Source organism: Prionailurus viverrinus, chromosome D3 (genome assembly GCF_022837055.1).
Source record: "Prionailurus viverrinus isolate Anna chromosome D3, UM_Priviv_1.0, whole genome shotgun sequence".
In the NCBI taxonomy this organism is placed as follows: Eukaryota; Metazoa; Chordata; class Mammalia; order Carnivora; family Felidae; genus Prionailurus; species Prionailurus viverrinus.
Genome location: NC_062572.1, coordinates 26,875,619 through 26,903,607, shown reverse-complemented (window position 1 = coordinate 26,903,607; position 27,989 = coordinate 26,875,619). Strand labels below are relative to the sequence as shown.

General features: G+C 52.6%; 2 protein-coding genes across 4 annotated transcripts; one reads left to right on the top strand and one right to left on the bottom strand.

Moving 5' to 3' along the window:
- Positions 1-10: 10 nt before the first annotated feature.
- On the bottom strand, positions 11-11,020 carry CRYBB1 (crystallin beta B1). 3 transcript variants are annotated; one of them, XM_047828028.1, is made up of 6 exons: positions 10,909-11,020; positions 9,298-9,503; positions 7,383-7,501; positions 3,439-3,571; positions 1,058-1,200; positions 11-290 (listed from the first exon to the last, which is right to left on the bottom strand). In XM_047828028.1, the coding sequence occupies exons 2-6, from the start codon at positions 9,463-9,465 to the stop codon at positions 107-109; spliced, it is 747 nt and encodes a 248-aa protein (XP_047683984.1). In that variant the 5' UTR covers positions 9,466-9,503; positions 10,909-11,020; the 3' UTR covers positions 11-106. The 3 variants fall into 3 exon arrangements, with proteins under 3 accessions (XP_047683984.1, XP_047683982.1, XP_047683985.1); XM_047828026.1 differs by having other exon boundaries at positions 9,298-9,496; positions 10,909-11,012; XM_047828029.1 differs by having other exon boundaries at positions 9,298-9,484; positions 10,909-10,999.
- Positions 11,021-15,274: 4,254 nt separating this feature from the next.
- Positions 15,275-22,254, top strand: CRYBA4 (crystallin beta A4). The gene is made up of 6 exons (XM_047828412.1): positions 15,275-15,387; positions 15,834-15,884; positions 16,510-16,628; positions 18,233-18,374; positions 20,287-20,429; positions 22,002-22,254. Exons 1-6 carry the CDS (start codon positions 15,358-15,360, stop codon positions 22,147-22,149), a joined length of 633 nt encoding a protein of 210 aa, XP_047684368.1. The 5' UTR covers positions 15,275-15,357; the 3' UTR covers positions 22,150-22,254.
- Positions 22,255-27,989: the final 5,735 nt, after the last annotated feature.

Below are 27,989 nucleotides of genomic sequence, written 5' to 3'. Positions count from 1 at the left end.
CCACGAGACAATTTGGCTTTAGGAACTTTTATTTGCACGGGAAAGATGGGCAACCCGGGTCTGGGGGAGGCGCGGGGCAAGGGAGAAGAGCAGAGTGTGGATGGCTTCACTTGGGGGGCTCGGCGGCGAGGACCGGGAAGCAGCCCTCACGATGCCACTGCCTGTCACGCAGGCGGCGCACGGCCTGCATCTGCGGCTGGAAGGCCCCCCACTCGTTCCAGTGCCGGAATTCGCCTGGCTCCAGGAGGTACTGGTACCCGCGGTAGCCGGGATATTGATAGCCGACCCAGCTGGAAGGGAAGTAAGGAGGACAGGGTGGAGACGGTCAGCCTCACTGCCTGGCACCCAGATCCCTGCCGGGACCAGCTCCCGCCATCCCTCCAATCTGTTCTCCATCCCTCATGGGCTTTGGTCACAGGAAGCGGGCGCGGCTCCTCTGTCCTGGCTTTGCCCCTTCTTGGGGCTTCCTATTGGCTTTGGCCAGTAACTCCACGTCTGTAAAAGACCTCAGTTTCCCCTCCTGGAAAGCTAGTAGGGGGCCACGTGGAAAAATGTACCTAAAGTACTTCGTGTGCTTGGGTGGTAGGGAGATCACTGCACATCCCACCGATGGTGGTGACGTGGGGCTCACACAACAGGATCGAAGGGATGAGAATAGGTTTTGGGGACTGGTTAGCAATGAGGCACAGAAGAAAGAGGAGCCTCCTTTCAAATAGTGGTTTCCTAGGTATGTAAGTGAATTTACATGTAGTGGTTGCGAACGCACAGTCTGATATCAGCAATACTTTCGTTCAGATCCCAGCACCGCTACCTGTTAGCTGTGGGATTCACAGCTAACCAAGCAATTGCTAGGTTTGGTCACACTGACATGTAATTCATCAGAGTATGAGTCCACTCTCCAGGGGAGTAATGCTCTGTGGGTGCAATCCCAGCCCCCAGCACCGGGGAGGGGCCGTGCGGCCTTCCTACACACCCGATGTTATATTCTAGAAGGGGGACCGCCTTTGAGTTCCGTGCTTAAGGCAGAAGCCACGGGCCTGGCAGGAGAGATGCTTACGTTCCACTGGAGACCCTCACGCTGCCCACGCGGTCACAGAAGCCATAGACCCAGAGACTGGGCACATCGTCCTCCTGGATCTCCATGGTGTTGCCCTTGAAGTTGGCACCTTCAAACAGGCAGATCTTGTGCTCCTGGGAGTCCTAGGGAAGGAGAGACCGGGTCAGGCATGTGAAGTGTGAACGGGGCGAAGAGAAGTAACATAGAGGGGCCCCCTGGGTGTGGACAGAGAGACAGCTGAGTCTGCTCGGGCTGCCATGGGCCTTGCCTGGGGCTGCCACTGTCCGGCCTGGGAGGGCCCTCCTCAGCTGTGAAAAGAAGCTATAACGGCCTGTGTTTCATGGCGCTGTCGTGCGGGTTACATGCAGTAATTCACACAGCACTCTCCACACCGCGCCTAGCATACGATTAAGCGCTTACCAAACCCTGTATCCGTCACGGTTATCGTTACAGCCAGGGATGCAGAGGCTCAGAGAGGTCAAGACTCTTGATCGGCGTCGCCCAGCCAGCGAGAGGCAGAGGCTCTCAGAGACGCAATTCATTCCTCCCATCCCAGCCTGCACCCTTCTCCCCTCTGTCCCGCCACACCAACTCTTTTGTAGTTCCTGGGCTCCCAGTTCATCCTTGCTTCAGGGAATTCGGCACCCCCTTTGCAGCGGAAAAGCCCGTCAGGCCTCTTGTGGCTGACTGGGTCCTCAGCCTCCAGGGAGCTGGCTTCCTCGACCACCCCTGGCCGGCTGCCACCGCCCACAGCAGAGCCCCACTAACCTCTCCTGCTCTCCTAGCCCGGGGTGCGTGCCACGTGCTTTGTGATTACAGATTGATTTCTGTGACTGGGTTTTCAGTAGTGGCCTCTTGTGAGGGCAGGGGCCTGGCCTGTCCCGTGAAGAGTTGTGCACGCGGAGCCTGCAACGGAGCCTGGCGGACAGAGGTCAACCGATAGTGGTTGAATGCATGATGGTAAGTGGGAGGTAGGTCAGGTTGGACACCCATCTAATGTCCCAGGAGTGTGGGCTGGGAAGGAGCCAGGGAACCGGGCGGGGAGGGAGCGGGAGCTGCCCAAGGAAGAGACCATGGTGGCCCGCACGAGGACAGGGGCCGAGATAGAGAGGGGAGAGGGGTCTGGTGTTCTCAGCCCCGGCGACACCTCCTACCTGGTGGGCATGAGAAAGATATCAGTGCCCGTGACCCGGCCACAGAGATTCGGATGCAATGGATCTGGGGTGGGGTGCAGGCACTGGGATTTTTTCCCCCCTAGTAATAGACTATATAGTTAAGCAAATACGTCCAACCTATTAGAATTTCGACATGCAAACAGTATAGCAATAGTAATGAGATCGTTTTATTCTTATTTTTGTACTATGTGGTCAAACCCTGGTTTGTGTATGTTACACTGAGAGCACACCTCCATTCAGACTAGTCAAGAGTTAAGCACTCAACAGCCACATGGGGCTACTCCTTAAGGTATTGGGCAGCAAAGCTCTAGAAGCTACGAGAGATGCCCTGGCCGGTCAAGCCTCCAAACAAGCTTTGTTGACATAGATTGCCTTTTAAGGACCATTGATTGAGAGATACATCTATGAATTCTTACCAGGGGCCCATTACAGCCTGATAAGTCAGCTCCCAGTTCTGAGAAATATGTTGGGGCGATGCCAAACAGCTGGCATCACGGACATTCATAGAAGTTCTTCGGGAAAACTCCCATCATGGAGGCAGAAGCTGGTTACCTTCGGAGATCGACACTGGTGACGGAACACACGGCTGGTTCCAGCATCGCAACCAGCACTACTCTGGAAAAACTGCCTTTCTTGGGGATCGCACCAGCCATCTTGGCTTTGAGTCTTCCTTAAGTGATACTATTTAGCTCAGCTAAATAGTATAAAGGAGCTACTTCAGTATGTTGTCCTATCATCGTGAAGTTCAAGGTGTCCTTCTACGACACCCCTCTTCTCAGCTACCACACAGGCTTGAACCTGCCCCTTGGAGGTTGTGAACAGGCACGGGGATTGTCAGAACTTCTTAGGAGGGTCTAACGTGCAGTCAGGGACGAGAAACAGTCCACAAAGAGAAGCAAGGGAGACACTGAAGTCTCTCGTTCCAACAACTAAGGTAGTGAGTCTCCTCTCTAAAGCGGCAGGGAAGGAAAAAACCATGTTTTGTATGTCTCATTGGTCCAGGGCTCCTAGCGGGGGCTGGGCACACCAGGAACACCTTATAAATCGATGAGTGTCAGGGCCCAGTGCCCTTGGTCATCGTCTCTCCCTGCCTGCCTTTCCTCCTTCTTTCCCTTGCTCGTCCCCCTTTGCCTTGCTTGCCATCAGACCTGACCTTTGCTCCTGCCTCCCCACTGATCCCCCAGGACGGGCTCAGGAGCCACTCACCATCTTGATAGGCCGGAAGGACATGAGCCTGTCGCTGCGGTAGCTGCTCGACCACGTGTCCCAGCGCGGGTACTCGCCCTTCTCCAGGACGAACATCTCCCCCCGGAAGTTGGACTGCTCAAAGGCGACCCAGCTGGATGTGGGAGGGATGGACAGAATGACGAGGGCCGGGAGGGGCAAAGGCAAGAAGGAGAGAGACGGTTAGCAGAAGCTCTTGGGTTTGAGCCTAGGCTATGTCACTTACAGGCTGTGTGACCATGGGCAAGTGGCTTTACCTCTCTGAGCCTTGGTTTCTCCCTCTACCATGCCTATTTTCTGGAGGCTGGTGGAGGATTCAATGAGACAGTGTGTGTCATTATGTGAGCAAAATGTTTCCCCAGTTGTGGGATTCACACACAACTTAAGCGCTACAAGACCCTGGAGTAAAATAAGACATAAGAAGACATTTCCCTCGAAACCTGATTACAGCTAGGGGAAAGTCTCTGTTGGGTGCTGACGAACCTTTGACACTCACTAGTCTCTCTCTCTCTCTCTCTGTGATAAGGAGAGAGCCTTATCCGCGTGCACACATCCACCCAGAGCCTTGAGCAAGCAAACGGTGTAACAGCCCTTCTTTATGTCCATCGTGTTGACTCTTCACCTTTCACTTACAGCGAGTGATACTAGCTTTTCATGTGTGAAACGGATGTCAAGGGTCTTTAGACAGATATTTAATTGTGTTCGAAAGGGTCGTTTGAAACGAAATATACTAAACAAATCAAAGTCTTGGGAGCACAGGGGCAAGGGGCACGCTGATACAGGGGCCCAGATCACACGCTGGATGAGGACTGGTCTGGAATATGGAAGGTAGGAGCATCGCCTTCTCAGACCCCTCTGACAATTCAGTGTGACAGTGCATTGGAAGATGTTCAGTCCTCTCCAAGAAAGGATTACAAGCCCAAAGTCACACAGGGCTTTTCCTGGCTTTGCCAGTGTCTCCTGATTAAGGATGGGAAGTGCGCTTGTGTTGAAGGGACCCCCTGGTTCTGGGGGAGGTTGCTGAAAAAGTTGAGGCTAAGGGACCCATTTCATAGATGGGAAAGTTGAGGCTAAGGGACCCCTTGGCCTTTGCTCTGTATGTGTTCAGGGCGTCTCAGGGAACAAGAGGGGACACTGACATCGGTATCACCTCTCTGCGATCTTCCTCAGAAGGAGACGGGGTGGGGCATGTAGGGGATGGGCTACCACCATGGACTGAAACACTATGAGCCCCTGGAGTCTCAGGTCCTTGTCTGGGGAATGAGCCAATGCCCCCTGGAGTGACAGAATTAAAGATGCAGTTATGGTCCTAGAACGGAGGGGAATCTGCCTCAGCCTGCTTGATCTAGAGGAGATGAGAAAAGGGTGGATGGATGGATGGATGGATGGATGGATGAATGGATGGTTAGGTGGCTGGATAGGTAAGTAGATGGATACAAGGGTAGATGGCTGGGTGGGTAGATAGATGTATTGATGGATGGATGGATGGATGGATGGATGGATGGATGGATAGAGGGAGCAGATGGCTGAATAAGTGGAAAATGGATGGATGGATGGATGGATGGATGGATGGGTGGATGGATGGATGGGCTGATCTACAGATGGATGGATAAATGGATAGATAGACAGATGATGAATGGATGGTTGGGTGGATGGGGAGGGAGCCTTGGAAGATGGTGCCTGTAGTAATTAAGAGCATAGACTCTGGAAACTGACCTAAGTTCTAATCCCAATTTATCATTTATCTGCTGCGTGACTTCAGGCAAATCACTCAAACTCATTAAGCCCCAGTAGAGGAGAGGAGAGATTGCATCTACCTGTGAGGGTCGAAAAACGAATGCACGGACCAAGTCCAGCCCAGAGAAATCTCAACAAACACTATCTTCTACAATTAAAGAAAGAACAAAGCTGCTCGAGGTCTGAGCTGATGGAAAGACAGATTCTGATGTAACTTGCCACCCTGCCCGCCTGTACCTCAGGCGCTGGACCTCAGGGATTCTCTGAGGTCAGGAAAGACTCTGTGCCGGCAAACTCTCCCTGTCACCGCTCTGGGAGTCATAATACCCAGTGAGGACCTGTTATAAGAATGAGGACTCGTATATATTTGTTTCAATCTTTTCTCCATCTCCTGTGGCTCACTGGAGCCTTACGAGCACGGAGACAAGTAGGGCAGGGATATTAAGTTACAGATATGGAAACTGAGGCTCAGAGGGGCCCAGTCACCCTCTAAGGTCCCGGCATGGTGTCAGGTGTCAGGGTGAAGGCTCCTAGGTTTCAGGCAGGCATGCCCCTCTCTCCCCACCCCTGTGCTGAGGGCACACCCCTCCTCTCCTTCCCCCGCCCGCCTCACCCTCTACCTCCGCCTTTCCCACCGCCCTGCCGGTCCTGACACAGACTCAGGACGCTGGACCACAGCCCCTCTCCTCTCCCCGTCGGGCACAGCCCCAGAGCACACACCGAAGACCAGCTGCATCTTTGTTGGAGGAGAAATACTCTGGGTTTGAGTCACTGTCACCAAAAAAAGCCCGAAAACCCAAATTGGCCACATCCGTAGCTTCTGTTCCCAGCTGGGCTTTGGGTCTGAGGGTGGGGCTGAGGCCGTGTTGACCACACCAGGGGTGGGGGTGGGGCAGGAGGGAGAAGTGCACCTCCTTCGCTGAATTTCGCTACATTCACAGGGCAACGGGGAGGGGAAGCAGTCATCACTGTCACCCGCTATGTTTGGGCAGGCACAAAGTGCCAGGCTGCCTTATCTCTTTTAGGCTTCAGCATAATTCGATGGAGGGGAGTGGGGACCATTACTCTCTCCATTTCAGAGATGAGAAAACTGAGGTTCGGCGACCGTACAGGTGAATGGGGGAGGAGGGACTTCAACTCAGGCCTGACTGACCTCAAAGCCCATCTCTGCCCTTTTGTACTGCAGTCCCACGATGCTGGGTATACAGGCTGACCACACCCCTTGGGGGATGGGGGGCTGGTGGGACAAGAGGCAAAGCAGCCACGTGGGTCCTGTCCTGCACTCTGACCTCAGCAGGCCCTGGAGCCGGTATAGCCACTGCATCCACCAGGCTTTCCACGGGGGTCACTAAGGCCCAGAGAGGCCCGGAGAGCCAGGGGCAGGCAGTGGAGTAAGTGGTGAAAACACTGGATGAAACTGACCTGAGTTGAATCCAGGAGCTGCCACTTACCGCTGTGTGACTTTGGCCAAGGGACCTAACCCCGCTGAGCCTCGGTTTCCCCGACTGTGAAAAGGGCATAAGAAAAGCGCCTGCCTTGGGGCGGCTGGGTGCTCAGTCGGTTGAGCGTCCGACTTTGGCTCAGGTCATGCATGATCTCTCAATTCCTGAGTCTGAGCCACCCGCATCGGGCTCCGTGCTGACAGGTCTGAGCCCAGAGCCTGCCTCGGATTCTGTGTCTCCCTCTCTCTCTGCCCCTTCCCCACTCACGCTGTCTTTCTCTCTCACAAAAATAAATAAAATATTAAAAAAAAGAAAAAAAAAAAAACAGCCCATGCCTCATGTAGCAATCATCTAGGTAAAGCCCTCAGTCGGTGTCCAGCACCTACTGTGTGCTCAGTGGATACTGACTGTTTCTCGTAAGGCTGCCTGAGGCCCAGGAGGGAGGCAGTGGAAGAAGCAGGGTTCGTTCCTCCTATAGGGAAAAAGCGTTTCTCCCCCAGAATCGTGACTTACTGTGAGTGTGACCTTACGCTAATCAAATCATCTCTCTGAACCTCAGTTTCTTCACCTGTAGAATGGGAAGGGGGATAATACCGCCCCCTCGCGTTTGAAACAAGGCCTGGAAATATTACCCGGGTCTCCACTAACATGGAGCAGGTGCCCAGGAAATGGCAGCTACTGTGTTTCATTATTGTTATTCTACTGTGGCCCTGGGAGTGCCCTCCCCACCCCTCCGCCAACACTCACGGTCCTGAGATGACAATGAGGCTGCGCACTCGGTCGAAGCCACGGTCCGCCAGGTTCAAGCACTCCCCAGAGAATTCCACACGCCGGCCCTGGAAGTTCTCCTGCTCAAAGACCACCAGCTGCAGGAGGGAACCCCCGTCCCCGGGGTGGGGGGGCGGAAAGGGGTACAGAGTGAGGGGGGAGGTACACCCCCCAGGTCAAAACTTCATTAAGTAACTATATAAGTAAGAGCAGACCCACACGGATCACAGGAGAGTGGGCCACGAGCCAAATTCTGTGAAACTGTCCTGTCCTCCCTTCCTTACACTTCTGGACTGAGCATCTCTGCACCGTCTTTAGGAATTGATGGCTATTCCTTCCCGCCTCGGTGCTGTTCCTTCTGCCTGGAATGCCCTCTCCAACATACATCCCCATCCTGGAGCTCATCCATGGTCCCTGTCCTGCTCTAGGCTCAGATGTCACCTCCTCCAGGAAGCCTTCCCTGATACACTTGCCCCATGCGGGCTTGGTTGAGTGACCCTGCACTGTGCTTAACCCATTATCAGCACAACCAACACGGTCCCTGCTGCTTTGCTTCCTGGCTTCTCTCTGCGCACCCCCTCCCCCTTTATTCAACCTCCAAAGACCAAAGGCTCCTCCAGGGCAGGGTGTGGGGTTGATCTGGTTGTGCACCCGCAGCCTCAGCCTCAGCGCCTGTCACAGAGCTGACGCTCAGAAAGCACTTGCCAGTTCACCTGCCTCAGCGTAGGGGCCTCTGCGCTGAACTTGGGCTAATCCCTCCCTTCACTGGGCCTCCAGCATTTTGTTGTCCCGAGCTGGGAAAACCTCGCCGTTCACTTGAACTGAGACAAGTGTCCTCCTTCTCTGAGCCTCAGTTTCCCCAGCTATACAAGGAGGAGGTGCACACACCCTTGACCCAGCATGTGCACGCCTCCGCTTGCCCTCCCCAGAGGAACTCTGGCACGTGGGCCTCAGGAGACACGGACAAGAACGACCCGGCCACACTTGTCGCCAGAGAAAAGCCAGCAGCCACCCAAATGGTCTTCAGGAGTGACGGTCCCACTCTGACACATCAGCTGACCAAATGAGTGACCCATAGCAACACACAGCAATGTGGCTGACTATTCTGGATCTCGTGAGAGTGGGTGGAAAGAAAAGAGAAAAACCCAAATGATTGCATACAGCATCATTCTAGAAGTTAACAACACGTAAAATACAAACACAGGAATTTCTTTTAATGGCATAATGCATAAAAATGCAGGGAGGCAGGGGCACCTGGGTGGCTCAGTCGGTTAGGAGTCTGACTTCGGCTCAGGTCATGATGTCACAGCTCGTGAGTTCGAGCCCCGCATCAGGAACTGTGCTGACAGCTCAGAGCCTGGAGCCTGCTCCGGATTCTGTGTCTCCCTCTCTATGCCCCTCCCCCCTTCACACCCTGTCTCTCTCTCCTCTCAAAGATGAATAAAAACGTTAAAAAAATAATATCAAAAAGAACTAACTGCATGACAAAAGCCAGCCACACGCGGACCACATGAGAGAGCACGTCGTGAACCCAGTTCTGTGCACCCCAGTTTGAAACCTAAACCCACCCCAAGCCGAGAGGCTAGATGTTGAGCTCTACGGAAGCCCTTTCAGACCTCAGTGCCTCGAAGAATTTTCCGGAGGGGCTGAGGCCACCTGCAGCTCCTAGAGTACCTCCCAGGGGGCGGGTGGTTCCTGCTGCTAAACCAGCCCACCTCTGCCCCTCCTCACTTTCTCAAAACTCCGAGCACAGCCGGGTGGGGCTGGCAGGACCAGCGGGGGGGTAGGGGGGGGAGGGGGAGGGAAAGAGGAGGGGAGAGGGGAGGAGGGTAGAGGGGAGGAGGGAGAGGAAATGCAGGGGTGGAGCCCAGCCACTGCTCCCCGGAGTGCTTACCTTGTAGCTGCCCAGAGGCAGGTCCCCCGCTTTTGTCGTGGGCACGGATGCTGGGGCCAGGGCGGGGCCGGGGCCGGGGGCTGGTCCTGCCGCTGGGGCCCCTTTCCCCTTCCCATCAGGCCCTGTGTTCGCTGCCGCTGTAGCTGAGGCCTTCACAGCCTGAGACATGGTCCCCACCTGCAAACCTCTGCAAAGGAACCTTTGGCCTGGGTCACTCAGGGATGGCGCCCTCAAGCTGTGTCCCAGCCTCGCATTCCCCTCCCCCCCAACCGGCCCCAAGATGTTCGCAGCCCTCTCTGAACTCATTTGTGCGCTCTCTTGCTCTCTCTCATTCTAAGTCCCCTGCCTGGGGACCGCTCTTTCTTGGTAGGCCTTCCCCCAGGCCTCCTGCCACCTGCCGCGCACCCCCCCCCCTGCCCCCCACCGCCTGGCACGCCGCTCATCAGGCTTCTCTGCTGGTTCCATTCAGTTCGCCTCCCCAGATTCATAACAAGATGTCCCATCTGGGGGTCCTTGGGGTAGGTACCCCGGGCACGTCACCAGCATTTGTGATCATGAACGCTGAGCAGGTGCGGTGGGTTCAGTGGGGGCCATGGCATCCCCTGTGAGCTCAGAGAGGGGAGGTGACCCGCCCCAGCACATAGGGCTGCTAAGAGGTAGGGCTCCAATCTCACCTCAAGCAGATGGACCCAGCCGCCTGGTTATCACCTGCTCTGCTCTTTCCTTATTCTGATGAGCCCACCCCACCGTCCCCAGCGGCATCGGCCTTCTCTACCAACACCTGTTCCGGGAATGAGTGCCTGCGGATTCTTGACCTCTTCCCGGGTTGACCTGCTGCCTCTGGCATTGGCCGCCAAGGGTGTGTGGGTGCAGACACAGACCCGGACTGGGGCATAATGGAGGGAGCCGAGAGAGTGGGTCGAGTGTATGTAGGGGCTTCTGAGACGAAGCCCTCTCCGGCTGCTTAGGCGCTGGCTGGAGAGGGCTTTGGTCAATGCCTGTGGCTCCTCAGTGCTTTGGGGTCACGGGCGCCTTTGAGTGTTTGAAGAACGCCCTGTGATTGCCCCCTTTCATTTTGGAGACAATTTCTGGGGATCTGAGGACGCCCTGCCAGTACAGATTAAGGCCCTCTGGTCCCTGGCTGGTTCCTGAAGGCTTTGGGTAAGAAAGAGCTAATTGGGACAAGCAGACCCTCCCCCCACTTCCCCCAGGAGGGTTGTCGTTTCTCTGCCGTGCTCTGCCCACTCTGGGCAGGCCAAACATCTGGGCCACATCTGTGACTTCCAGGCTCTTGCTTACATCCCTCACAACCCCCATGTCACTCTGGGAATCAACATTCCCCTGAGCTGGCAGTCAGGGTCCTTCCTTCCTGGAGATGTTCCTGTTCTCCCTCTCCCTCTCCCTCTCCCTCTCCCTCTCCCTCTCTCTCTCCCTCTCTCTCTCTCCTTCTCTCTGTCCTTCTCTGTTTATTTTTATGTCCTCTCTCTCTCACTCCGCCTTTCTCTCTCTTCTGCTACAGCTCTCTTTGCCTCCCTTTGCCTCCCTCTGCCTCTCCTCTCCTCTCCTCTCCCCTCCCCTTGGGCTCTCAGCAGCTGCCGGGTCCCCTCTTACCTGGGGACCTGCTACTTCCTGCTAAAGGACAGGCAGGCAGACGGGCGGACTGGTGCAGTGGGTGACTGGGGGCCGACCCCCCATTTTATAGTCTGGCAGACACCAGGGCCCATGCCCTGTGACACAAAGCTGGAGCTGGCTCAGCAGGCTCTGGGCTGGGGGCGGCCCCTGGGGCCCCGACCTCGCCTAGGTTACTGTGGAGAGCAGCAGTTTCCATTGTGAGCCCAGCTCGCACAGCAGAAACCCTGGCCAGCTGCCACTTTGCCTCGCCCCCGTGCCTGGCCCCTACAGGGAGGCCTATCTCCAAAAACCCAGCTGTGCTGGGCCCATGGGGTCCCCGCTGGCTGCCAGTCCTGGGACAGGGAAAAGAGGAGCCCCTGGAGGGGGGGTGGTGGTGGGATACTTGGGTGACAGGGGGCATAGCAGGTGCGAAAATGCTTTGTAAAGGCAGATGTGGGTGTGACGCCAAGAGCCCCGCCTACTGAGTGTTTGCTGTGTACTAAGCGCACCACCAAAAGCACGACTCCTGCCATCTTGGTCAAGCCCCAGGGCAGCCCATCTTATCTGGTACTTTCAATGCCCATTTCACAGATGAGCCCAGCTCTCTGAAAGAGAGGTCGGAGGCAGGAACCGGCCCAAACCGGCTGCCCCGGGGGCCTGTGTGCTTCATTCTCCTGCCATCTGATCTTGGCTCTGGCCTGACTTTCTGCCCTCAGTATAGACGTCAGGCTGTGCTCAGGCCTGTTGAAGGTTCAAAGCCTGAGTCCTGTTCCTCTATCCACATTGAGCCCAGATTCCTCCTCCACTCTTCCCTGACCTGCCTGTAGAAGTCCCCCCACTGCCCCCTCCCTGCCCTAAGCTGACCCCGGGGACAGAGCTGGTGGCCAGGAACACGACTGCCATCTGGGAGCTTCTTTGGGGAAACCCCGAACCCCACTCCCTTCTTGTCCTCTGCTGGATCCCAGCACTGGCACAGAGGCACCCCCAGTCAATTTGGGGGGGGACTAAATGGTCCCACCAATGGCTCATGATGCAAGCTGGGGCACAGGGGGAAATAGGGGAACCAGGGTGAGGGAGAGAACCAGGGTGACTGGCTGGGAGAAGTGGAGAGGCACAGAGAGAGACGGAGACAGAAATGCAGAGCAGCAGTGGGGGAGACGGACGGTGAAGGGGAAGAGACAGAAGGCAAAATAGAGCAAGAAAAACTCAGAAAAACGGAACAGACACCAGAAGTCACATCTTCCAATTCCTTCCTTTTGCAAACGGGGAGACTGAGGCCCAGCCGGAACAGGTGACTTCCCCAAGGTCACGGAGGGTGAACACATGGTACTGCTGGGGGGGGGAAACTGCTGAGCTGGGTCAGCCTGCAGCCTGGCCCCCTGGCCCCAGGTAGTGGTGACAGCATGGGTTCCTGCCCCCTGTGTGGGGGGTCCAGGGACCCAGGCCCCACGGAACTCAGCTCCGCCTGGAGATCACGCTGGCCTGGGGCCAGCTCTGCCGGCTGCCCCTCCACCCCCCCACCCAACGTCCCCTCACTTCCCAGCCTCTCTCTCAGCCTTTCATCCTCGGCCAAGGCCTAGGAGGGGGGGCAGGAACCACAAGATGGGGCAGCCACTGGAACAGGGGCCAAGATGCCTGCGGCTGGGGTGGGGGGCGGGGGGAACCACCCACAGGTCTGGGCTTCAAGGCCAGGCTGTCTGGGAGAGTTCCATGCTCCCTCGTGGCAATGGGCCCCCTGCCAAAGAGTGGGGGTAGAGGTAGGGGATGGCCCCCCATGCTGGGTGGCTACACCCTGAGCATTTTTACTGACTTGGGTCCCGCAAGCCTCACTATGAGGGGCTGTCTCTGGGATGCATCCTGTTTACAGATGAGGAAACCAAGGCGAATCCTTTTCTCCGTTCTCAGCCTGGGAGCTCATCCATGAAATGGAATTGGGAGTTACTTCTTTTTAATTCTTCAACCCAAGCTCTTGAAAGCAATGTACTCCTGCTTTTCCATGAAGAATTCTTGTATTCATGTATATAGTGATATATATTCATGTATATTCATGATGTATATTCATGATGTATATTCATGTATATTCATGTATATCTTGTATTCATGTATATAGTGATGTATATTCATGTATATAGTGATATATATATGTCAAAGTTTATTTATTTATTTTGAGACAGAACGCATGAGCAGGGGAGGAGCAGAGAGAGAGGAAGAGAGAAAGAATCCCAAGCAGGTTCCGCACTGTCAGCGCAGAGCCTGACTTGGGGGTCGAACTTACGAACCTTGAGATCATGCATGACCTGAGATGAAATCAAGAGTTGGGCATTTAACCCACTGAGCCGCCCAGGCGCCCCCCCCCCCCCCCGCTCCACGAAGAATTATTTAATAGGAAGTCATTTTTGCAGCTTTATTGAGCTGTAATTGACACATAACTTTGTGTAAGTATAAGGTGCTCAGTGTATTGATTTGATGCACGGGCGTGTGTTGCTGTTTTGTTTTGTTTTGTTTTGTTTGTGCTTGAGAACAGGTAGGATCTACTCTCTTAGCAACATCCAAGTATGTGATGGAATATCATTAGGTGCAATCATCATGCTAGGTCCCTAGACTTCTTAATCTTACAAGGGGGGTTTGCCCCCTTTGAACAACATCTCCCTGTGTCCCCCACCGGCCAAGCCCTGGAACACCACTTTACTCTCTGTTTCTATGAGGGGTTTTTTTTTGTTTTTTTTTGGCAGATCTCATGTTATATAAGTGATATCATACGGTATTTGTGTTTCTCTGTCTATTGCAAATGGCGGAACTTTCTTCTTGCTCATGGCTGAGTCATACCCATGTTTGTACGCCACGTCTTGATCCGTTCATCCGTTGGTGGACACTTGGGTTTCCCCACGTGTTGGCTGTTGTGAATAACACTGCAATAAACACGGGGGTATGGGTATCTTCATAGTAATCACCTTTATTATTAGCAATGATAATGACAGTGAGGAGGTGCATAACACTTTCTGTGTTTCAGTTCAGGAGCGGCAAGTGTTGTTCGTGGGTAATCACATTTATCTGCACATTACCCCTATCTCTTAGGCTGAGCCCAATTTATTCTTCATACCCATTTTGTACACGGGGAAACTGAGGCTCAGAGAGATTAAGCCACACGCTCAAGTTTTCCAGCCCGTAAAGGGAGGTGCGGACCCAGGCTGCTCGGCCGCAGAGGTTGCGTCCCTGGCCTTTTATCTTTCGTGATAGCCCTTCATCAGAGTCACGCATTTGATAAGGCTGCCTCTAACCAGCCCTGGAGGGAGTTAATGTTGCCATTTTGTAGGCCATGAACTTGAGATCAGACATCCTCCAGGTCACCCAGATGTTAAGAGGCAGGGCTGGATTTCACCCAGAGCGATCTGGTTTCCAGCCACACTCGTTCTCCGCTGTCAGTGGCCCCTCTTGGGTCAGCCCTCGGAGGGTGGGAGTGTGGAGACGGGTTACCCAAAGCAAATCTTACCCCCCCTGGATATCTGACAGGTTTATTTGCACAGCAGCGTTCACACCCACCAGCTCCTTTATTCTGCCTACAGAACCATCTGGACTCCTCTTTGAACTCTGTGGGTCCTGGAGATCTTGGCCCCTGCCTGCCTTTCGTGCCGGGCTCCCTCTTTCAGGGTCCTGGAACTCCAGCTCAATTGGGCTACTGGCTCTTCCTCGCACATATGCTCCCAAGTTCCCACCTCTACACTTTGCTTAGAAAAAGCATTCCCTGGAGCTCACTTTGTATACATCCTCCTCGCCCTTCAGAGTCTCGTGCCTGCCTTCAGAGTCTTGCTAAATGCCACCTCTGACATGAAGCCTTCCCTGAATACCCCTACTGGAAGAGGAGGGGGTGGGGGAGGAGGAAATGTACAGACATTTGATGAACGTTTTCCCTGTGGTAGGCATGTTACATAACCTCACAACAACCCCGTGATATAGTTTATTCTTGTCCCGTTTTATAGGCAGAAATGGAGGCAAAATGACCTGCCCCAGGTCACACGGCTAGGAAGGGTGAGGGTTTTGGACTCCTTGTCCAGTGCTCATTCTCCTGCTCCAATCAGGAGTCTCATGGAGCTGATTAAGGTAGAACTTCCCCTTCTTCTCTTCTTCATGGCTGATCCCTGAGGGAGGCCACCTGACCCTCTCCCTTCCAGCTGTAGGCAACGCTGCTGACACCTCTCAGTTGGGACTTCAGCCAGGACTGGCTTTTGTTTCGGCGGCTCACATGCTGAGTCCGAGCTTTGTCTCCCAGGGGCCCTCTCCCCTCCCTGCCTATAAGAGCCTGACCTCGGCTGGTCCCCGCATGTTCTGGCATATTCTCTGGGTCCGTCTTGGTAAGTCCCAGGCTTGGAGAAAGGGTGGGATCCACGTTCCGAGCGAGCACTGTGGGAGGTGGGGAGGCCAGGTCTCCCATCCTGGGGATGTCACTGTGCCATGCTGAAGGTCATCCTCACCTTAACCAAGGTCAGGCCCCAGACATCAAGGCCAATACCTACTACCTTCATTTAAAAGCAGAATTATTCCTACAGTCCCGTTGCCTCAATGGCCACCGTGAGAGTCGCCTCTTTGGGTCAGGTGTCCTCTTGCGGGGAGGGGGCTCTCTCAAACTTAGCACGCTGGCATTTGCTAGAGTGATGCATCCCACTGGCAGCCGCGCAGAATTTCCCGTAGTGAGCAGATAAATTAATACCGAGCAGGGCTCAGAGGCAATGGGACCCGGAATGGTGAGTTGTGAGATGGTGTGTAGAATGGAAGTAAGGGAGATGATGTTAGTCACAGATGGGAAGAGGAGAGGGCCCCGTCGCATCTGGACGCCATCTGGCTCCCGACCCTGCCCAAACGAGACTGTAGCATCCAGAGGGACAGCAGAGGGGCGGGCCAGAAGCTTATCATGTTCTTCTCTTGCCTAGGAAGCTGGCAACATGGCCCTGCAGTGCACCAAGACCACAGGACATTGGAAGGTAGGCAGACCCACAGGGTGCTGTCTGAGGAGTGGGGGTGGGGCCGCAGAGATGGGCGACCCCCTCGGTCCTCCTCCCCTGAATCCCCACCTCACGCTGGGGCCATGTTATGAGAGCCCATTTTGTAGAGCATGCAATCAAGGCCCAAAGAGGGGAACGGGCTGGCCCAAGGTTACACACAGGGGTCTCGAATCGCACTTGGGTCTTCTGGCCCCCAGATTTAACCGTTACACAGTGGCAAACAGGTGACTGCACACAGTCTCTGGGCACGGTTTCTTCGGCCTCCTCTGTGTTAAAATGCGTTTGTTTCCAAATCAGCCTTTAAACACCTAGAGGGCCCACAGAAGAGTCCAGATATAGCGATGGTCTTGAGACACTGGAAAATCTGGCCGGCATCTCCAGGTGGCAAAAAATAGGTGGCGCTGAGCTGAGACCACCCCTTGGCGGGGTCTGTGCTTTCCAGGGTGCGGCCCTCGCCCTCTTCACCCACCTGGCTCCCGGAGACATCTGAGTTTGCGATCCCTGCCCCACCCCCGCCCCCTAGGCCTGGGGTGAGGTCCTCGTCCCTCACCCCCCCCACCGGACTCTGATTGAGGCTAGTCTTCACCTTTTCCCTCTGTCACAGATCGTGGTGTGGGATGAAGAGGGCTTCCAGGGCCGGAGGCATGAGTTTACGGCAGAGTGCCCCAGTGTGCTGGAGCTTGGCTTTGAGACTGTGCGATCTTTGAAAGTGCTGAGCGGAGCGTGAGTCTGGGCTGGGGGTGGCGGGGGCGGATCTGAGTTGGGATGGGGGCGGACAGGAAGGGATCTAGAAAGGGGTGTTCTAGGCCCTAACTTCCCAGACTCTAACGGTACCGGTGTGCCTTCCTTGGGTTTGAAGTGCTGGGGAGTGGTATAAGGTTAAGCAGGTTGTGCACTGCCCAAATGCAGAAGGCAACGTTCATGCAGAGCCTGCCCACTGGATGAGGCAGCCCTGTAGGGGCAGATCTTTCAAACCAAGTGTTGGGTCTGAAATGTCCTCTTTTGTGTAAATTGAAAGCCACATATGGCCATTGGGAACTTATTTGGAGCCAGTGTGACTAAAGGACTGAAAAAAATTTTTAACATTTATTCGTTTTTGAGAGACAGGGTGCGACAGGGGAGGAGCAGAGAGAGAGGGAGACACAGAATCTGAAGCAGGCTCCGGGCTCTGAGCTGTCAGTACAGAGCCTGACGCGGGGCTCAAACTCACGGACCGTGAGATCGTGACCTGAGCTGAAGTCAGACCCTTAACCGACTGAGTCACCCAGGCATCCCCAAAACTAAAATTTTAATTTAACTTAATAGAAGTGTGAATTTAATTAGCTACATGGGGCTAGTGGCTACGAGAGTAGATGGAAGTTTCTAAAAGTTTGGGAAGTAGCTTGAAAGGAGAACAAGGTTCTAAGTGATTCAGAGTCACTTTAGACTATGCCTGTGAGTGCCATGGAGGTCATCTGGGGTGGTATTTATGCACCTCACACCCGGGGAAACACTCTTCTAGCTTCTGCTCTGCACAGATGGGGAACTGAGGGTCAGATGGGAGCGGCGACCTGTCCAGGGCTGTGTCCAGCAAACTGCTAGGCTTTGCCAGGGAGGAGACAATAACCTCAGGTTCATTACTTACATGCGACAGCTTGTTTCTTATGCAGACAGCGAAAGCAAGGGCATCATGGTGGCAGCCGCGTCTCAGGTCCCACAGGATGACGCCAGAAGGGGCCAGGTGACAGCAAGTGCGGTGGGCGCCCCGCTGTTGGGGAGCTGCTCCACGCTTCGGCTGGGGCTCGCTGCTAGACCCTGCAGGGTGGAGGGCAGTGGACAGTCCCATGTCTCAAGGGACCCCGAGAGTAATCGTCTCATGGAAGCTTTCTCAAGAAAGGGAGGCGGGTGGGAATGGTCCTTGGCCGCTCCTCACAAGACTGCCTGTCTCCCCGCGTTCCTGGAGGATCACAAGGAATCCCATCAAGGCTTAGGTCAGCCTGTGATCAAGCCGTGTCTCCACGGCCCAGAGGACCGCATGCAAGATGGTCAGGCACCGGCACAGAGCAGTTCCCCCACCCGAGGGACACACAGCAAGGCAGTGGACTACAGGGTCTGGACTAGGTTTCTTCACCTGAGCACAGTGGGTGTCCGGAGCCTGATACTTGTGTTATGGGGGCTGTCCTCTGCGTTCGGGATGTGTCGCAGCATGTCTAGCCTCTACCTGCAGACAACCTCTCCTCCCTCCTCCCAGCGTGACAACTAAAAATGCCTCCTAAATGATAACCACTGATCTTGCACTTGGGGCGAATGGTCTCTTACCTCCTGCTCTCTCTGCCCTCTGTCTGCAGGTGGGTAGGTTACGAGCACGCTGGCTTCCAAGGGCAGCAGTACGTGCTGGAGCGGGGCGAGTATCCGTCCTGGGATGCCTGGAGCGGCAACACTGCCTACCCAGCCGACAGGCTCACCTCCTTCCGACCTGTGACCTGCGCTGTGAGTCCTGCCACCACCTCGTCCCAGTGGGGACTTGGGAACAGAATATGCCAGAGTTCACATCCTCTTGTCACTTAAAAAATTTTTTTAACGTTTATTTATTTTTGAGAGAGAGACAGACAGACAGACAGAGAGACAGAGAGAGAGCATAAGTGGGAGAGGGGCAGAGAGAGAGGGAGACACCAAATCCGAAGCAGGCTCCAGGCTCCGAGCTGTCAGCACAGAACCCAACACGGGGCTCAAACTCACTGACTGTGAGATCATGACCTGAGCCAAAATTGGACGCTTAACCCACTGAGCCACCCGGGCACCCCCATCTTCCTGTCACTTCCGTGTGACATGGCTTCCCTTCCTTCTCTGAGCCTCAGTTTCTTCATCTGGAAGTGGGGCCATTTCGTGGGGAAGAAGAATGGGTAACATCTGGTCAGAGACAGGTGCAAACGTTGTGCCCTTGGCGACTTTGGTTAAGATTTGAGCCTCTGTGTGTTTGGTGCCCCTCTTTTCATGACTCGGGGATACTGGCAGATAAGATGGGGAGGAAGGTTCTATTTCTTGCTCCTGATTCCTTACCAGTGTTTCTGACTGTATGCTTTAGCTACTGTTTATGGAGTCGGGGGTGGAGGTAGGCACCGTTATCCCCATCTTACAGACGAAACAGCCAAAGCTCGAAAAGGTGTATTGTTTTTCTCCAAAGGCAACTTTTATTAATTTAAAAATCATTGATCATCCAGAGTTCAGGAAAACACCTGATATGGCAGAGTAAGAAAAGTCTCTTATCTCCACACCTCTGAGACAGAAGCCCGGTGGTAAAGGTGCTGGAGACTTCCTTTGGTCTTGTTTGTTACCCACAGATTCTGCCTGTCCCAATCGATACTGACATCTGTGTCTGTATCTGTACGCCTATATTGTCTATATCTCTGTATCTAGGCCCACTCGTAACTTTGTTATAAAGATGGAATCACAACGAACGTCAGGCTTGGAAGCCAGCTTTTCTCCCTGGGCAAATACATCACAGTCATCCTCCTGGGTGATGAAATCTCTTTGACAGCATCGCTGTTCATGGCTCCCTAGTGTCTCAGGGTGTGAGTAAGCTCATTTGCTCATGTATTTATTCCACAATGGCCCAGGCGCTGTGCCGATATAGGGACCCATGGTGGACTGTGGCAGATGCTATCCCTGATTTCACACAGTTTACAGCTTCCGATTTCATTTTGCCCTCCAAACGAACCTGACAAGGAGAGGAGGTTAGCTTCATTTTAGGGGTACGGCCAAAGGGGAGAAACGTTGTGTGACATGTCCAAGCTGGTACATGGAGAGTCAGGATTTGAACCCAGATCTCAACAGTCCTCTTCTTACCTCCGTCTACCACCGGATCCCCTAGTGGGATGTTCAGGTTGATCCTTCTTTTTCTCTTTTACTTTCCTTTCCTTTTCCTTTCCTCCCTCCATCTCTTTCTTTCTTTCTTTCTTTCTTTCTTTCTTTCTTTCTTTCCCTTCCTTCCTCCCTCCATTTCTTTCTTTTCTTTCTTTCTTTCTCTTTCTTTCTTTCTTTCTTTCTTTCTTTCCTTTTCCTTTCCTCCCTCCATCTCTTTCTTTCTTTCTTTCTTTCTTTCTTTCTTTTCCTTTCCTCCCTCCATCTCTTTCTTTCTTTCTTTCTTTCTTTCTTTCTTTCTTTCTTTCCATTTCTTTCCTTCCTTCCTTCCTCCTTTCCTTCCTTTCTTTTTCTTTGTGTACATTTCTGGAAAGGCAAATGCTATACCCTTGTAAGGTTTCTGGTGCTTGCTGCCTTACTGCCCTTCCAAAACATTTGCAAGGAAGGCTGATGGGGGTGGGGGTCAAGGGCAGGGGCTTAGCAGGGGCTCCTTGGTTCTCAGCTGGGTGTCTGGTGGCCTGACAGTTTCCTTTGCCTACAGAACCATCGTGACTCGAGGCTGACCATCTTCGAGCAAGAGAACTTTCTGGGCAGGAAAGGCGAGCTGAGTGATGACTACCCCTCCCTCCAGGCCATGGGCTGGGATGGCAATGAAGTGGGCTCCTTCCATGTCCACTCGGGGGCGTAAGTGAATCCAAGGCTCTGCCTGGCGGGGAAGGAGAGGCTGTTGGGTGGGACAGGGACATCTCTTGTGAAAACTGTGTGCTGGGGCTTTGGGGCTCTGACGCTCACAATCCGGAGGAGGACACTCAGGCACAGGGAGGTATCAGGCGGAATTTGTGGGGTTGCAAGTGGCAGATTCCCGTATCAACCTGACATTGTTCCCAAAGGATATTTATTGACCCTTGTAACTAGCTTCAGGCATGGCTGGATCCAGGTGCTACAGCAGGGCTCTCTCTTTCCTGTTCTGTCTGTCTCACTGGGGCTATAATCTCAGGCAAGCTCTCCCCATGCAAAGACAACAGTGAAGCTTCTTACTCCAGCCCGCCCCAGGAAGGGCGCCTCTTTTCAGTGATTCCACCCAACGTTCTCAGAAAGGCTCTCATTGGGCCGATTTGGGTCATGTGCTCAACTCTGAACCAATCGTCATGCTGCAGGAAGGGGGTGGTCTAACTGGCTAGGAACGGTCACATGGTCTTCACCAAATGAGCATTTTCCCACGTTGAGTGGGAGGTAGCGTAGGGTGGCAGGGGTCTCTCCCCAGAAGAGGAGAGAAGGGATGTCCAGCCATAAAGAAAACGGTGTGGCTCAAGCACCGTGTTCCACGTCAGCAGCAGCTGGGTGACCAAATCTAGCCCAGGACGGACTGACCCTTCCCACCCTTTCCCGCAGGGGCTGGCAGGTGAGGCCTGACATGTGAGGTCTTCACTTGGGGAGGACGATACCGCCCCCTTCTAGGCGCCCTTTGGCTCTTGGCAGGGGTGAAGGTGGGAGGGCTTTTGTTTGTTTGGTTTTGGTTTTTGGTTTTAAGTTTTCTCAGGAACCGTCAGAGGATCTTGTTGTGAGTGGGATGAACCTCTTGTGGTTCTTGGGTCCACTTCTCTCTTGCCAAAGAAGAAAGAGAAGCTCAGAAAGTGAGACACTGAGTCTTGACCGGTCCTGAACAATGTAGGGGTCGATGAATTGAAACAACGTAGCCCGTTTCCTTGGAAGGGCTTCTGGCTAAGGAAGGAGGGAAAGGAATAGGATTCCCTCCCTTTCTCCTTCCTTCCTTCCTTCCTTCCTTCCTTCCTTCCCTCCATAGTTATTAGCCCCTCCTCTGTGCTGGGCATTGCACTAGGAATCAGAAATCCCAATGAACGAGGCACATACACCCCTACACCTAGGAGCTCACCTGCTGGCGGAGGAGGCTGACATTTTACAAATAATCTGATAACTGTCTAATTATACGAGAACTACCCAGGACCCATAAGGGACTGTGTGGCCTGATTTGGAGAGCAAGTCCTCAGAACAAGCTGAGACCCAGAGGATAAATACAACTTGGCGGGGGGCCAGGCAAAGAATGGCTGGAATGGTGTTCTTGGCAGAGGGAACAGCATGATCAAAGGCCCAGTAGTGGGGGGAGCAGGGCACATTCCGGGCACTGAAGGGAGGCCAGGATGGCTGAAATGTGTCTGTAGCGAGTCCCTTCGTCCCCCGTGTGCTCACCTCGCTGATGCCTCTCTAGGGTAACCGTTTGCCTCTTCCCTTTCCCAGCTGGGTTTGCTCCCAGTTTCCCGGCTACCGAGGCTTTCAGTATGTGCTGGAGTGTGATCACCACTCGGGCGACTACAAGCATTTCCGAGAGTGGGGCTCGCACGCCCAGACCTTCCAGGTGCAAAGCGTCCGCAGGATCCAGCAGTGAGCAGGGGGGGACCGGCGCTGAGGAGCCAACGCGTGCTTGTCTGGACGGAGGAGCTGTGGTGGTCCTTCCGTGCCCTCTCCTCTGCCTCCCCCTGTGCCCCGTGTGAGCCCAGCACCCATGTGAGCCAGTTCATGCACAGTCAGCACGAAAAACAAAAAGTAATAAAAAAGAAGGTCTAGTGTTAGCTTGTGCTTTCCAACGTTATTAATCCTTTCAAAGAACCGGTCTTTTGCTTGGTTGGTGTGCTTGATCATTTGCCTGCGTCTTCCTTCATTCAGCTTTACTCTTCTCTTCAGTATTTCCTTGCTTCTATTTACTTTGGGTTTACTTTATTCTCCACATCTGTAGCTTCTTCTTTTTTTTTTTTTAAATGTCTATTTATTTTTGAGAGAGACACAGAGTGCAAGCAGGGGAGGGGCAGAAACAGAGAGGATGACACAGAAGCCAAAGCAGGCTCCAGGCTCTGAGCTGTCAGCGCAGAGCCCAACGCGGGGCTTGAACTCGGGAACAGCGAGATCATGACCTTAGCCGAAGTCAGATGCTCAATTGACGGAGCCACCCAGGTGGCCCCACATCTGTAGCTTTTAAGGGTAGTCTCTTGGGTCATTAATTTTGGGCCCTGTTCCCCACCCCCTGCCATATATTCATTTTAGAGCTATCAATTGCCCTATGAGCACAGCTTTGGATGCTCCCCCCAGATTTGAATTGGACGTGTCTCCATTATCATTCAGTCGGGTATTTTCTGTTTTCCCTTGTGATTTCTTCTTTGACCCATGGGTTCTTTAATAAGAACATGCCTTTAATAAAGGCATGTTATCCCTTTGGGATTTTCTAGATATTTTATTGTTATTGCTCTGTTATCAAGTCCCTGTGGTCAGAGAATACAGTGTATGAGATTTCAACACCCATGCTCTCTTTGGCAGTACACATACTAAAATTGGAACGATATAAGATTGCAAGACTTTGAAATGAATCCAGACTTATTTTATCATCCAGCAAATGGTCTGTTTTGGATAAACTTGGATGTATACTTGAGAATTGTTTAAGGTTTGCAGTTGTTGGGTATAGCGTTCTGTCAGTGTCGATTAGGTCAAGCTGAGGTTGGTTAGTGTTTTTGGCAAATGCGGGTTAGATTTTTGTACATTTTTGCTGATTTTATTTTATTAAAAAAAATTTAATGCTTATTTTTGAGAGAGAGAGAGAGAGAGAGAGAGGCAGAGCACGAGCAGGGGAAGGACAGCAAGAGAGCGAGACACAGAATCTGAAGCAGGCTCCAGGCTCTGAGCTGTCAGCACAGAGCCCGATGCGGGGCTCGAACTCACAAATCTCGAGATCATGACCTGAGCCTGAGTCAGACAGTTACCTGACTGAGCCACCCAGGCGCCACTTTGCTGATTTTTTTTAACTCAGATTTTTATCAATCACTGAGAGAGGGTTGTTAATATCTCCTACTATAACCTGGATTTATCTGTTTCTCCCTTTAGTTTTATCCATTTTTGTTTCCTGATTTTTTTCTTTTTTCCAGAATGTTGATACTCTGTTATTAGGTGTGTGTGCGTGTGTGTGTGCGTGTGTGCGTGTGTGTGTTTTCTTAAAACTAATCTGTTCATCCAACGTGAGGCTTGAACTCACAACCCTGAGACAAAGAGTCACATGCTGCACCAACAGAGCCAGCCAGGCACCCGTCTGTGAACTTACATTGATGATTGCTATCTTCCTGCTAAATTGTTCCTAGTACACAAGTGTTTTATTTTTTATGTTTTTAATGTTAACTTATTTTTGAGAGAGAGAGAGAGAGAGAGCGTGAGTGAGCGGGACGGCCAGCCAGTGGGGGAGGGCCAAACAGAGGGACAGAGGATCCCAAGCAGGCTCTGTGCCCAGTGAGTGCAGAGCCTGACCTGAGCTGAAATCAAGTGACTGAGCCACCCAGGCGCCCCCTTAGTTTGTGTTTTTTAAAGCCACGTGTGAAGGGGGCCAGTTCTCTCCCCTAGCGACATTTCTCATATTCCTTTTGTCTTTACCCTGTTCCTTCTCACATACTACCCTAAAGTCCTCTACCCTCCAAGGGAGGTCTCTGAAACAAAAAAATAAACTCCCTTTCCGTGCTCTCTCCGGCTCTCTCCCCACCCCTGGGTTCTTTATTATGTAGATTGCCTTAACAGTCATAAGCCCTCTGGCTCTTTTTTCCGGAGTGTCTTCCTTTGCTGTAAGTCAGTCGGACAGAGACCGGACAGGGTGGGGTCCGAGCCGCCTGCTGGAAAAGATAACATTATCCGGCTCCGGAAGGGGAAGGATGTGTTTGGGAACATTTGTTCTTGGGTAATTCTTAACCCCTCGTTGGATCATGCCGTTCATTCAGACCAGCATTTGTTGGGGTCCCTCTGCGCGCCAGGCCCCCCAGGGAGTGGTAAACAAGGCACGTGAAGTCCTTACTCTCAGATGAACCCACCATGGGTTACAATGTCCTGGGAGAGTGGGGGGAGCCTGTGGGCTGCCGGGCTGGGATGGGTAAGAACGACTCTGGGGCAGGTGATAGGAGATGGGTGGGGGGCGAAGACCCTCCTGGGTGCTTATTTCTACGACCACCTCTTGTCTGAACTTGATCCCTGAATGTCCAACTGCCTCCCGGGCACCTCCACGTGGACATCCAAACGCGCATTGCAAACAGCTCATCAAAACAGAAGCTACGCGGTTCCAGCTGGGATCCATAACATGTCTCTTTCTCACTCCCTAATCCAATCCATTGCAAATCCTGCAGGCTGTCCTTGCAAACTGTACCAGAATCCAATCACTTCTTACCATCCCCACTGGGTCCAAGCCACCCCCCTCCCCTGCCACCCACCCCATGTAGTTTCACGTCCCAGGTCAAAACCAGAGCGTTCACACCCGTCATCAGGTCTGAGGCGCCAGTATGTGGCCCGGAGAGTGATGCCAGGTGGCTAAGAGTGGGAGGTGAGGGGGGGCACCCGGGGGGCTCAGTCAGTTAAGCAGCTGACTTTGGCTCAGGTCAAGATCTCGCGGTTCCGGAGTTCGAGCCCTGCCTCGGGCTCTGTGCTGACAGCTCAGAGCCTGGAGCCTGTTTCAGAGTCTGTGTCTCCCTCTCTCTCTGCCCCTTTCCAACTTGCGTTCTCTCTGTCTCTCTCTCTCTCTAAAAAATAAAGATAAAAAAATTAAAAAAGAAAATGGAAGGAAAATGGACCTTGTCACTCCTTTGCTCAAAAGCCTCCTCTCCTCCTCCCCACAAAACAACACAAAACACAACACAGCACAACAGCATCTTTCTAGTTAACCGGCTGGCCGTCACCTGCCTCTCCCATGGCCCGTCTCACCCCCTGTCCCTCCAGTGAGTCTTCCTCGAACATGCCAAGGGCATCTTGCTTGCTGTTTGCCAGAACAGAGCCCTGCAAAATGGCAGCTTCAGCAACGGATAGGTATTTCTGGCTGTCCTGGAGGTTGATGTCCAAGATCAAGGTGCCATCAGAGGTGGTTTCTGGTGAGGCCTCTTTCCTTGGCTCGCAGGTGGCTGCTTCCTGTCTGTCCTCACCTTTCCTCTGTGTGTGCGCCCCAGGTGTCCCTTCCTTTTTTTGGAAGGACCCAGTCCTATTGGGTTAGGGCTCCACCTCAATGGCCCAACTTAATCACCTCTTTAAAGACCTTTTCTCCGAATTCGGTTACTTCTGAGGTCCTGGGGTTGGGACTCGGACGTATGAATTCTGGGGGGAAGTATTTCAGTCCACAATACCAGGTTTATTCCCCACAAGTTGAGGATCTTTGGGTTCTTGTTGTTTCCTGTTCCCTTAGATATTTCCCGCCAACCCCCCGCCCCCTTCACCTAGAGTCAAAGGTTCATAAACTGTCAGACCTGGAAGGAACCTTCTATATCAAATCTAGTGTTTCACAACCTTTTCTTCATTATTGTCCTACCCCCACTCCAAAAGTCTTTCTTAGACATTCTTTTCCTGATTGTCACCCCACCGTGAAATTTTAATCCAATTTTATATTACAACTTAATACAAATTTGTGGCACAAGTTATATTACAATTTAATACAAAGCTATATCAGAATTTTAATATAATGTGTATCTGTGTATGTCCTATATGCGTATCTGTGCTTTATATATAAAAAGAATTAAGGTTGTTTTTGTTTGTTTGCTCCCAAAGAACCATTTTCACCTCCTTCCTGGGGGTGCTACTGCCCCCGTGAGAATGTATAATCCCTCACCAGCATTTCTCACAGACCTAGAACAAACAATCCTAAAATTTGTATAGGACCAGAAAAGACCCCAAATAGCCAAAATAATTTTGAAAAAGAAAACCGAAGGGGCACCTGGGTGATTCAGTCAGTTATGCGTCTGACTTCGGCTCAGGTCATGATTTCGCACTCTGTGGGTTCAAGCCCCGCATCGGGCTCTGTGCTGACGGCTCAGAACCTGGAGCCTGCTTCGGATTCTGTGTCTCCCTCTCTCTCTGCCCCTCCCTGCTCACACTCTGTCTCTCTCTCTCAAAAAAAATAGACATTTAAAAAATTAAAAAAAAAAAAAAAAAAAGAAAAAGACCAAAGCTGGAGACATCACAATTCCAGGCTTTAAGCTATACTACAAAGCTGTAATCATCAAGACAGTATGGTATGGGCACAAAAGCAGACACAAAGATCAATGAACAGAATAGAGAACCCAGAAATGGACCCACTGATGTATGGTCAGCTAATCTTTGATGCAGCAGGAAAGAGTATCCAATGGAAAAAGGACAGTCTCTTCAGCAAATGGTGCTGGCAAAACTGGACAGGGTCACGCAGAAGAATGAACCCGGACCACTTTCTCACATCATCTCATCCTTTGTTTACCTGCAGGGAAATGGAAACTTCAGGAGGGATAGGGACTTGCTCAAGGACATACAATGCGTGAGAGGCAAAGCCGGGATTAGAACACAGACTTGCTGATATTGTCCAACTGCCAATATCACTCATTCATTCATTCATTCATTCAACAAACATGTATCAAATATCTACAATGTGCCAAACTCTACTATAGGTTCTAAGGATCAAACAGGGAAGGAAACAGACAAAAATCCCTTCTTTTAAGGGATATCAATTTGAGTTGGGGGGACACGGATGTTCTCCCCATATCTCCACAGTCCTCCAGTTAAGAGTCGTCAAAGACCATTTGGTAGATGCTGTTACATTGTTCCTTGAAAAAAAAAAAATGACGTCGAAAAGGCATGGGCATCACTGGTGTCTGTTTTGCAGCCCTTCGCCAAGCCTGCGATAGTTTATTGTGCGTTGTGACTGTCTGGAAGGGAGAATGGAGTATTCAGACTTTCCCAAACTAATTTGACCACACAACAATTATTATTATTATTATTTTAAATGTTTATTTATTTATTTTTGAGAGACAGAGAGAGCAGGTGGGGAGGGACAGAGGGAGAGGTGAGAGAGAGCGTCCCAAGCAGGCTCCATGCTGTCAGCACAGAGCCCAGCACAGGGCTCGAACTCACGAACTGTGAGATCATGACTGAACCAGAAATCAAGGGTTGAACGCTTAACTGACTGAACCACCCAGGCACCCCAACACACAACTATTATTATTATTATTATTATTTTGGCAGAGCATCTTGCATGATGAGCGACTTGAGTAACACAGGTGGGAAATGCTCAACTTAGCCACGATAGTCAATCACAACCTAGTATAAGTTAGTTGGCAGGTTTGGGTCCTGCCATTCAGCAGGGCTTTAGGAAATGGACTGCGGAAGAACTGGGTGCTGCTGTTGATGCAGGAGTGCTGTCCGGGGAGTGGCCTCATGGTCAATCCTAGGGAATAGGCATTAGGAAGACATAGGAGGGGG